Source organism: Perna viridis, chromosome 12, assembly GCF_037379345.1.
Source record: "Perna viridis isolate PV_CMFRI_1.1 ecotype Kerala chromosome 12, ASM3737934v1, whole genome shotgun sequence".
Lineage (NCBI taxonomy): Eukaryota > Metazoa > Mollusca > Bivalvia > Mytilida > Mytilidae > Perna > Perna viridis.
In genome coordinates this window covers 28554849-28567387 of record NC_142456.1, presented here as the reverse complement: position 1 = coordinate 28567387, position 12539 = coordinate 28554849, and the positions used below count along the sequence as shown (strand labels likewise).

At 33.6% G+C, this 12539-nt stretch overlaps 1 protein-coding gene across 7 annotated transcripts in view; it reads right to left on the bottom strand.

Annotated features, from left to right (window-relative positions):
- Positions 1–7753: 7753 nt before the first annotated feature.
- Positions 7754–12539, bottom strand: part of LOC148601921 (dnaJ homolog subfamily C member 28-like) — a 26064-nt gene continuing 21278 nt past the window's right edge. For all 7 annotated transcript variants that reach the window (XM_088554941.1, XM_088554938.1, XM_088554936.1 and 4 more), the window contains one exon: positions 7754–8663. In XM_088554941.1, coding sequence (XP_088411067.1) covers positions 8270–8663 — 394 coding nt within the window. In that variant the 3' untranslated portion in view covers positions 7754–8269. The remainder of the gene's footprint in view (positions 8664–12539) is intronic.

The window sequence follows — 12539 nt, the reverse complement described above, 5'->3', positions numbered from 1 at the left end:
TTCTATATAATTTTTATCTCCTATGAACATGGGTTGCATGAAAAACCACATGTTACTCTCTGTTTACTATGACATTTTAAACAAAATATCAAAAATAAAAATATGTAGGCTTTCCAACCATGAATCACATTTTGCATGATTCTTATGTGGAGTGCTGCTTAATTATTCATGATTTCCTCTCCAAAAACTCTCAAGACAATCATATAGATATGGCAGACTTAACGATTGTGTATTTTGTACGTATAAAACAAACCCAACTTTCTCCTCCGTCTTCTGGAATGTTAAGACTCCCAACCAGATTTGAAGTACAAGGAGTTCTGAAAATGTAGAAAATTTACAATCCTGTAGCTATTCAAGCTGCTTTATGGTGTATCTGTTCAACTTAATTGAAATCTTGTATGCTGCACTCATCCCATAATTCACACACGTATTCAAATAAAGTAACTATAAGCTGCGAAATCTAGCTCTATGATCTTTTTCTTTTTTTCTGATTTTTTTTGCGATCGCAAAAATCAGAAAAAGGAAAAAGATCATAGAGCTAGGTTTCGCAGAATTTTCCACGTTTTGCTTGTTGAATGCATACTGTCCCTTGATAACATTCTTTTGAATTCCGCTAGAATCTTACCAAATATAGTGAGGAAAAAAGGAACCGTTGAAATTCAATATTAAAAAACTTCAAACGCGCACAAAATCCTTAAAGTTGCAGATATTTGCTTGATATTTTATACAATGCCAAGATAATGGAGACGATTATTTGTAGGCAAAAATTAAAAAAAAAATGTGAATTGCAATTTCTGGGATAAAAAAAAATCCACTTTTTCACCTAAAAATTTTATTGCTAAATTCATAGTGAAACCTCTCCACAGAATGATCATCAAACATTTTTATCAGAAACCATAAATGTACGGCACACGCTTTTTTGTGGATTAATTATTTTCACCACCAATCTTTTTTGTTGAGAAAGATTTTTTTTGTAATTCCCCGTCATTAAAATTTGAATTGGGATGTTTAGTTTTTTGTGTTGAAATGGTGTAGACAATTTCTCTTTTTCCAGTAGAATTGTATGTCTAAAAATGTGTTTCAGTACAGATTCACTAAGGTGAAAAAAAGCTTTATTGAATATTCTAGCTATATTAAATCCTGATACTCCTTCTAGGACACTGGAGTTCAACCCGATGGATTCGTTCTTTGTTTTTTTTAGTTTTAAATTGTTTTGTGTTGTATGATTTGTTAGTCTGCTGTTCGGTTGGGATTCCCTTGTATTGTTTTATCCAATTCTGCTTGTATCTTCGGTTTTGCTACTTCTTACCTTTCACAATGAATGCAATGAACACATTTTCTCACACTGCATGGTTGTATTAAATTGTAAGAGGTTGGGAACTAATACATTTGACGAATACGCACAACACATCTGGGTTAATTAAGAATGTTTTTTTTTTAAACAGCTACAGCACCTACCTTGGTACTAAGTGGAATATTCAAAACGTTTAAATTATATCTTTACATAGATCTAACTTAACAGACACTGTAACCCACATCAAAGTGTTTCCGGACTGTCAAGTAATTTGTTTATTAAGAAGTTATACAAAGCAAAAATGTACTTGAAACATCACATTCCATCTACATGTGTATATGTAAGAACAAGTGCGCGTCCAATGCTCTACCGTATAGTTAGTTTAGTTTCTTTTTAATGTTGTACAGAATAGAAAAAGGAACAGTTATGTTGAAACGCAACAAATGTCTAAGGCGGAGTTGAACTAGTTTTATAAGGCCCCAACCATCCCCCTTTAAATGGAAAATCAAAAACGAACTGAAACAACAAACAAACCATACAATTTATTTAGTAATATATCCAATTCTCTTCATAGAATACCTACATTAACATACAGACGAAATGGGATCGCTCGCAGTGACTGAAAGCTACATTAGAATATTTGAACATAACAATAAATCCCATAAAAAATACCCGGTCACTACAATGATTTGTGGTAGTAACGTCAAGTACTATACTAAATAGGCAATATTTGAAGTAGTGTTATACTAAACAAGAGGATCTCTCGAAGAGCCTGAATCGCTCACCTGACAAACCATACCCTATTAAGTAAGTAAATAAAGGTAACATGCTTTGTTACCGTTTTGACAAAAAAAATGCTGAAAAAGAGCATATATTGATGAATGTTGTAAGTTCAAAAGAGTACCGAAGGCACTGTAAAATGTTGGAAATGCCTTCAAGGTATTTTAGAACCCCTAGAGAAAATTTGTATTTCGACCTCTTTGTTCTATTTTGAGTAACAGCCATGTTTTTTCATCAATCAAAAATTCAAACGGTCATTTAGTACAGGAAACCCTAAAAATCCGAATCCATTAATCCATTCAGTAGTTCAGAGGAGAAGATGTTTGAAGAATTGTTAACGACGACGACGACGGACGCCAAGTGATAGCAATATAGCTCACATGGTCTATGGCCAGGTGAGCTAAAAATGACTTAGTTTTTGCGTAGGGATGCAATTATGGGTCGAATATCTTTATTTGTGAAAAAAAAATGGTTCAAAGAATAGAAAATGATATGAAAATCGTATCCTTTACGAATAAATCTATTAAGGGAGGTCGATAAATCAGTCAGATTTTTTGTTGTTGTTGAAAAAATGTGCTTTAGAGAAAATATTTCCATCAAAAACTGGGTGAGCAATACCATTTTTAATAAATAACCTGAACGTACTATGATATTTTGTATCAAATTTATGTAATGTGAAAAAAAAATGGTAAAATGTGTTTAGAAGTTCGTGATATAGATACCTCTGGCTGCAAAAGCTTTTCTGTTAGGAATATGTTGTTAGATTTGGTCAACTGTATAAACTATTTTGGGTAGATATCTAACATAGTTTTCGGAGTAAGTCTTGCAGAAACATCATTCGTGCACTTTTTCTTGATTCAGAAAATTGCAGCTTTCATACAAAAAATTATGGCAAAAGAGGCGAAATTATTTCCCTATTGCTAATTTTCCACTGAATTTCCTAGATGGTTATATTCCCGAAGCACCCTCCTACGGTATTTACATTTCACAACTGGTCCGTTTTGTTTGTAATTGTAATAAAGTGTAAGATTTTTTGTAGTGAATGCAAAAGATTCCTTACATAACAGCTTTTGCACGAGGGACATCGATAATACAGTTACATTTTTTTTCACCGTTACAAAAGTTACCAGTATCACCATTTAAAATGGCATTGCTCACTCAGTATTTTAACCTTGTTTTCACAAATATATTTTACCCCTACATAAAAACAATCTTGCATGTTTTGGAGATGACCATTTAATTCAGAGGTAGGGGCCTGACGGCTTTTGAAAATAAATATTCTGGCCTACACCTGACAGAATATCAATTATTCTGATCTCAGTCTAAATACTTCACACAGTGAAATAAGTAATCTTGCCCGGATGTGGTTTAAAATAAATTGTCTGACCCGCGAAACTAAAAAAATCGAATATTCTGACCCCACAAATTTTGCCAGCGCCTCCCCTCCCACCTATAGCTAGGAATCAAATAGTGTTGACGTTACTGCACCAAAATTGCAGTGACCTACTGTATTTGATGATATTGTCATTCTCATTTTGTCTATATGGTGTGACCTGATGTATTACTTAGTAAATTTCAATTTGTTGTGTGTTTGTTTTATTTATAAAAATAATTTTATTGGCCCAACACAATAACAATAATTGGTTTAGGCCCATGCATATACAGATAATATAAGTACATGTATATAAACAATTTCAATTACAGTATATTGAGACCTGTATTTTAAGACATTTTATTCTTTCTTGTTGCTCAACAGTTTATGGAGTGCTCATATCACAACTCATACGTTTATGCCAGAATTTGCCGAGACTACGCAAACTTTTTGTATCGCGCTAGAATTCTAACAAATAGGCGAGTTCTTCGTGATGTCATCACTTACCTGTGATTTGGTTTTGGTTGGCAAAAAATCCACTGAGTGGTATGGGGCATCAACTTTAAATCACCATATTTTTTTTCATTTTTTAAGATAACATAAAATTCTTTTGGTTTCCAAATTTGCTAGTAAAATTCTTTTTATCCATGGAATTTTTAAATAAATATTCCGTAATTAGACTATATGTGCATAAGATTTTAATTGAAATTTTATACGAAAATAGAGATTTACATAAAAATATCACAACAAATTTATTTTTCAAGTAAAAGAGTTATAAATTCACATTCAAAATATGAATTATTTTATCTAAATGAAACATTTTACAGAACCAAAATTGGATATAAAATAACAAAGTAATAAAGTTTTGAAAATTGGGATTCTAATCATGAAATTGTCAATTGTTTATTTAGTTGTTAAATTTGCCAACCAATTTGACAGGTAATGATATGCAAATTAGTGAATATGACATCACTTATGAGATTGGCGAACTCTCCTATAGGCTTCTGGAGCAGGGTTATGTTGCTACAAGATTGAAGTCATCACTACAAAAGTTTTATGGCCGTCATCATGAACTCGTGGATCGTTACGATGTATCCATCTGCGCCATGAAAACTGATTGGTTCAACGTGTCGTAGTTTTCCTTTCCTATTTCGTCTACCCCGGACTTGACTTTTTATGAGTAACTCGGCGGGTGTTTCTAGAAAAGCAGAGGACGCTTATCCTACAGATGCACCTGGTCCATGCTCCCAGTTTTTAGTAGAGTTCGAGTTGCTCATTTGCTTTTGTTACTTTTTATGTATAATTTTAGTTACTTTATGTTCTTTGTTGTTTATGTCTGTTTACCATGTCTATTCTTTGTCCCTGGATTACATTCTTTTGATTACTGCTATAACCTTGGTTTCCTTGATCACTCTTCCATGTCTGGTCATTATCCCTGTATTACATTCTTTTCATTATAGCTATAACCTTGGTTTCCTTGATTACTCTTTTGATATGAATTTGGAAGACATCTCAAGTATGTTAAAACTAATTGTTTAGAATTCAATCTTTTTTTTGTAAATTGTTCATTTTATTAAAATGTTTGCAGTTAGCAACTATCTTATTTTCAAAGTCTGATGAGATTTATAACAATCACAATTGAGTACAATTCATAGATCTACCTTTTACATTTGTTAATTCCTTTTAAACCGATTTTGTAGACTCTCCTGAAGTATAACATTTTATTACTTTTCCCATTATAAGAATTTTTGTTTTTGTAGATACTGGTAATTAATTCTTTGTTTACGATTTTGCTTTAAGCATACATTGGTTATTGAGAAGATAACTGAAGCCTAGTGAGTTGAGCAGTCTTTAGATCTTTTCATCCATGTATTTGTGTTTTCAGTTGCCTTATAAAGTTCATATATAGAAGGGCCTGAAAAATTCCCAACGATGTTAGAACTGTCAAATTTGCCAAGCAAATTTTTGGTCGTTCCCTCCGCAGGACTCGAACTCCTGTGACATCTATGGCAACACCGCCTGCACTAAGTCCAGCGCCCTAGACCACTCGGCCAGCTAGGCTATATAAAAATATAGCTTTCGCTGGCCGGGTCATTCCTCCTCGTAGGATTAATCTAGGGCTGTAACTTAGTACACGATGTATGGTAGTACGGGACAGTTCATCTAGGTGTTATTATGTAGGATAGAGGATCAGATTAATGATGCATGTCACAACAAATCAATATTATACAGGCTAAAAACCACTAATTCCACTTCCCATAGGCTTCTATGCTAATTTCACAATACTCAATGGCTTCTCTGGACTTTACCTTAACTTTAACCTGCAGAGGACTATATATCAGCATGATTCTACATATGTCAGCTCACAATCCTCAGAATGGCATGTGGGGTTAGCAGACTTGCAGTGCAGTACTGGTCACCGGAAGTTAAGGGTCTATAAATAGCATGGGAAATCCCAGTGTTTTCACAAGATAGGGGTATATTTAAAAATCATTATGGAGATTAGGCTTCACATCACAAGAAGCAAAATGCACCTATAAAATGTACAGAAATGTTTTTCCTTTCAGAAACTGTTTAAATTTTGTAAATAAAATGAGAACTTTTTTCACAGCACTATGAGGAACAGGGGTAATTTCTGCGTAGGACTATTTTTGCGTACGTTCCAAATGCTCATTGGTTGAATTGGTGGTCTGTAACCTAAACAGTCACTTTTTGTCTTAGAAAAAATAAATAACTATACAGGTATCTTCCTACACACATACTGAATGCATTTGCAAAGTTTCAGTGAAATGTGACAAGCACTTTTTTAAATATTTGATTTTTAAATATAGGGTAACCAAGTTGTGCGAGCAAAAAAGTGACAATATTCTACCATTATTAAATGCATTAAATATTTGCAAAGAACTTTTTCTGACTTTTCAAATAAGAAATATCAATCACAACTTGTTTTTTAACAATATTAATGAAGAAATAGTTTTAAAAGTAATTATTTTCTGAGAAATTGGTCTATTTTTAAAAATTTATTTTTGACATGCCTCCCCCTTTTTCTTGATCACATGTCAAAAATCCTAAATCTTTAAATTTTCACAAAAGGTGATATATTTGGCTTTAAATTTGTAAATACAGTGTTTTCACATTAAAACATGACCAGTAACGGGCACATAAAGCAAAAAAAGTACTCGGTAATGGATTTTCCATGTTGCCATAGGGGAATGCTTATATGGCCTTAACCGCAGTAATGAAAGTGAGTTTTTCCTCATTTCTAACCTAATTTTTGCTCAAATCTACACAAAACTTGATTTCAAGTGCTGATTACCACCATATTTAGGTAAATATAGCCCTCAAAGTTTAATATTTGATATTTTTACTAAATTTTCTACACTTTTTACAAGATAGGACATAAAAATCAGCCAAAAAGGCCAATTTTCCATAATTTGGACCTATAACTTAAAAAAATGCATATTTTGAAGGATTTTTGTAGTGTATTCCTCTCATGGCAAAGTTAACAAGATCTTCAAGTAGTTTAAAGCTATTTCAAGAAACTTTTCATTTTGCCATGGCTTCAGCTTAAGGCTAAAAACCACTAATTCCACTTCCCATAGGCTTCTATGCTAATTTCACAATACTCAATGGCTTCTCTGGACTTTACCTTAACTTTAACCTGCAGAGGACTATATATCAGCATGATTCTACATATGTCAGCTCACAATCCTCAGAATGGCATGTGGGGTTAGCAGACTTGCAGTGCAGTACTGGTCACCGGAAGTGAAGGGTCTATAAATAGCATGGGAAATCCCAGTGTTTTCACAAGATAGGGGTATATTTAAAAATCATTATGGAGATTAGGCTTCACATCACAAGAAGCAAAATGCACCTATAAAATGTACAGAAATGTTTTTCCTTTCAGAAACTGTTTAAATTTTGTAAATAAAATGAGAACTTTTTTCACAGCACTATGAGGAACAGGGGTAATTTCTGCGTAGGACTATTTTTGCGTACGTTCCAAATGCTCATTGGTTGAATTGGTGGTCTGTAACCTACAACGTCTCAGAATGTGACAAGTCTATTCGCTACACTACTCCATCGGATCAAATTGATACAGGGAAGATATATAAACGTATAGAAAGGTCTGAAAAATTCCCAACGATGTTAGAACTGTCAAATTTGCCAAGCAAATTTTTGGTCGTTCCCTCCGCGGGACTCGTACTGCTGTGACATCTATGGCAACACCGCCTGCACAAAGTCCAGCGCCCTAAACCACTCGGCCAGCTAGGATATATATATATATATATATATATAAGAAATGGTATGGTGTATATGTCAAAGAGACATATTTTATTTTTTTATGTACAATAAAAATAAGTTCTCAAAATAATTTACCTTAACAAAACATAACAATAATTTAACTACATGTGAGGGTACCATACATAAATACCTATACAGGCCCATAGTAAAAGCAATCAAAAAAAGACAATTCTAATTTTCATCACGGTAAGAAATCTTATGGTACAATTCCATAAACATCCATACCCTTAACTGAAATTATTGTGTAAAAAATAGAAAAATGTTTGTTTTGGACCTTTATTCCAAAAGGTCATAACCCCAAATTCCTTAACAGTCTAAACTTTGTGGAATGGAAATTTGTAGTATAAATTATAGTAATACATATTTTAAACTCATGATACTGTACAGAAACCAAATATCTACAGGCACTACAACAATATAGTTCTTGCAGACCTTCAAAAACAATTCTTAATATTATATGCAGAAGCTAGTACGCTATTACAAAAGTACTAAAATGGACAGTTGTCCCAAACAAGATGTTACTTAGCATCACTTGATCTTATACTTTTAAATGAATTTCTGATATCATTCCAAGTCTCCTTCCACTGAATTTTGTCTTTAGAAGCAATGTATCTATCAAACACACGATAGTCTGCTGAAACTTCTTTGTCCATGCCCTCTGGAAGAAACTTAGAGTACTGCTCTGAGACTTTCTTCACCTCTCGATCCAACATATAGGGTATCATTTGTTTTTGAATCAGGGAAGAAGGAACAATCATATTAAATTTCTGTATCTTTTCATTTAAATCTTCAATAGCATTTTTAAACACTTTCACATGATGAAGCCATCTTTTATCATTGACAGCCAGTTGTTCATCTCCTATTTTCATTCTCTCAATTGCAAGTCTCTGTCTTGCTTTTGTTATATCTTCTCTGAAAAAATATATGGTACAATGTAACAGACTGTTTTATAGAGGTATGTCTAATCAAATATTATTATATCACAGTTCTAAAATGAAACAATTATCATCACTTTTAAAAATGATGGTCAATATGGCCACTGTAAGTAAATGGAAGACTATGACATTTCTAACCATGCTGTACTTTGATAATGAATTTGGTCATAATAAAATCATCAATACACTCTAGTTGGTCCTAGCAGGGTTTTCTTCAATATGTCAGATAAACCATCCTTACATCTTAGTTAGTTTTAGCAGGGTTTTCTTCAAAATGTCAGATAAACCATCCTTACACCTTAGTCAGTCTCAGCAGGGTTTTCTTCAATATGTCAGATAAACCATCCTTACACATTAGTTAGTCTTAGAAGGGTTTTCTTCAATATGTCAGATAAACCGTCCTTACACCTTAGTTATTCTTAGAAGGGTTTTCTTCAAAATGTCAGATAAACCATCCTTGCACATTAGTCAGCCCTAGGATGGGTTTCTTCAATATGTCCGATAAACCATCCTTACACCTTAGTCAGCCCTAGCATGGGTTTCTTCAATATGTCTGACAAACCATTCTTATACCTCAGTTAGTCTTAGCAGGGTTTTCTTTAAAATGTCAGATAAACCATCCTTACACCTTAGTTAGTCTTAGAAAGGTTTTCTTCAATATGTCAGATAAATCATCCTTACACCTTAGTTAGTCTTAGAAGGGTTTTCTTCAAAATGTCAGATAAACCATCCTTACACCTTAGTTAGTCTTAGCAGGGTTTTCTTCAATATGTCAGATAAACCATCCTTACACCTTAGTTAGTCTTAGGTTTCTTCAAAATGTCAGATAAACCATCCTTACACCTTAGTCAGCCTAGCAGGATTTCTTCAATATGTCAGATAAACCATCATTACACCTTAGTTAGTCTTAACAGGGTTTTCTTCAATATGTTAGATAATCCATCTTTACACCTTTGTTAGTCTTAGCATAGTTTTCTTCAACGTGTCAGATAAACCATCCTTATATATTAGTTAGTCTTAGCATGGGTTTCTTCAATATGTCAGATAAACCATCCTTACACCTTAGTCAGCCTTAGCAGGGTTTTTTTTTAATATGTCAGATAAACCATACTTACACCTTAGTTAGTCTTAGCAGGGTTTTCTTCAATGTGTCAGATAAACCATCCTTACACCTTAGTTTTAGCAGGGTTTCTTTCAATGTGTCAGATAAACCATCCTTATACCTTTGTTAGTCTTAGCATAGTTTTCTTCAATGTGTCAGATAAACCATCCTCACACATTAGTTAGTCTTAGCATGGGTTTCTTCAATATACCAGAAAAACCATCCTTACACATTAGTTAGTCTTAGCATGGGTTTCTTCAATATGTCAGATAAACCGTCCTTACACCTTAGTTCATCTTAGAAGGGTTTTCTACAAAATGTCAGATAAATCATCCTTCTACCTCAGTTAGTCTTAGCAGGGTTTTCTTCAAAATGTCAGATAAAGCATCTTTACACCTTAGTTGGTCTTAGAAAGGTTTTCATCGATATGTCAGATAAATCATCCTTACACCTCAGTTAGTCTTAGCAGGGTTTTCTTCAATATGTCAGATAAACCATCCTTACACCTTAGTCAGCCTAGCAGGATTTCTTCAATATGTCAGATAAACCATCATTACACCTTAGTTAGTCTTAACAGGGTTTTCTTCAATATGTTAGATAATCCATCTTTACACCTTTGTTAGTCTTAGCATAGTTTTCTTCAATGTGTCAGATAAACCATCCTTATATATTAGTTGGTCTTAGCATGGGTTTCTTCAATATGTCAGATAAACCATCCTTACACCTTAGTCAGCCTTAGCAGGGTTTTTTTTTAATATGTCAGATAAACCATACTTACACCTTAGTTAGTCTTAGCAGGGTTTTCTTCAATGTGTCAGATAAACCATCCTTACACCTTAGTTTTAGCAGGGTTTCTTTCAATGTGTCAGATAAACCATCCTTATACCTTTGTTAGTCTTAGCATAGTTTTCTTCAATGTGTCAGATAAACCATCCTCACACATTAGTTAGTCTTAGCATGGGTTTCTTCAATATACCAGAAAAACCATCCTTACACATTAGTTAGTCTTAGCATGGGTTTCTTCAATATGTCAGATAAACCGTCCTTACACCTTAGTTCATCTTAGAAGGGTTTTCTTCAAAATGTCAGATAAATCATCCTTCTACCTCAGTTAGTCTTAGCAGGGTTTTCTTCAAAATGTCAGATAAAGCATCTTTACACCTTAGTTGGTCTTAGAAAGGTTTTCATCGATATGTCAGATAAATCATCCTTACACCTCAGTTAGTCTTAGCAGGGTTTTCTTCAATATGTCAGATAAACCATCCTTACACCTTAGTCAGCCTAGCAGGATTTCTTCAATATGTCAGATAAACCATCATTACACCTTAGTTAGTCTTAACAGGGTTTTCTTCATTATGTTAGAAAATCCATCCTTACACCTTTGTTAGTCTTAGCATAGTTTTCTTCAATGTGTCAGATAAACCATCCTTACATATTAGTTAGTCTTAGCATGGGTTTCTTCAATATGTCAGATAAACCATCCTTACACCTTAGTCAGCCTTAGCAGGTTTTTTTTAATATGTCAGATAAACCATACTTACACCTTAGTTAGTCTTAGCAGGGATTTCTTAAATGTGTCAGATAAACCATCCTTACACCTTAGTTTTAGCAGGGTTTCTTTCAATGTGTCAGATAAACCATCCTTACACCTCAGTTAATCTTAGCAGGGTTTTCTTCAAAATGTCAGATAAACCATCCTTACACCTTAGTCAGCCTTAGCATGGGTTTCTTCAATATGTCAGATAAACCATCCTTACACCTTAGTTATTCTTAGAAGGGTTTTCTTCAATATGTCAGATAAAGCATCCTTACACCTTAGTTAGTCTTAGAAGGGTTTTCTTCAATATGTCAGATAAACCATCCTTACACATTAGTTAGTCTTAGCATGGGTTTCTTCAATATGTCAGACAAATCATCCCTACACCTCAGTTAGTCTTAGCAGGGTTTTCTTCAAAATGTCAGATAAATCATCCTTACACCTTAGTCTTAGCAGGGTTTTCTTCAATATGTCAGATAAACCATCCTTACACCTCAGTTAGTCTTAGCAGGGTTTTCTTCAGTATGTCAGATAAACCATCCTTACACCTTAGTCAGCCTTAGGATGGGTTTCTTCAATATGTCAGATAAACCATCCTTACACCTTAACCATCCGTACACCTTAGTCAGCCTTAGCATGGGTTTCTTCAATATGTCAGATAAACCATCCTTACACCTTAGTCAGCCTTAGCATGGGTTTCTTCAATATGTGAGATAAATCATCCTTACACATTAGTTAGTCTTTGTAGGATTTTTTTCAATGAGTTAGAAGAATTATCATTACACCTTAGTCTTTGTAGGGTTTTTCTTCAATGAGTTATTAAAATCATCATCATACCATAGTTTATCCTTATTGGGTTTTCTTCAATGAGTTAAAAGATAAAGAATTTCAATCACCAAGTATTTGTCAACAATGTATCACATATATTAAGGGATAATACATTTTCAGCCACTCTGTGGCTGTTAGCTCAGTATTACTATTTCAGCTTCATTAAAAAAAATTCTTATTTAACATCAAAGCCCAGCCTCCCAAAGGATAAAGGATAAAAATGGTGGATACCAGTACCTTAATTTATTTATTTCTCTTTGGAGTCCTCCAATTGTAATTATATTGTTATGCATATTAACATATGATGCCAAACTACCAAAAAAAATTCATAAATGCCCTGTGAGTGTATAAGGACGGTTTGTGCTTAATATATTTTAACTTGCAAA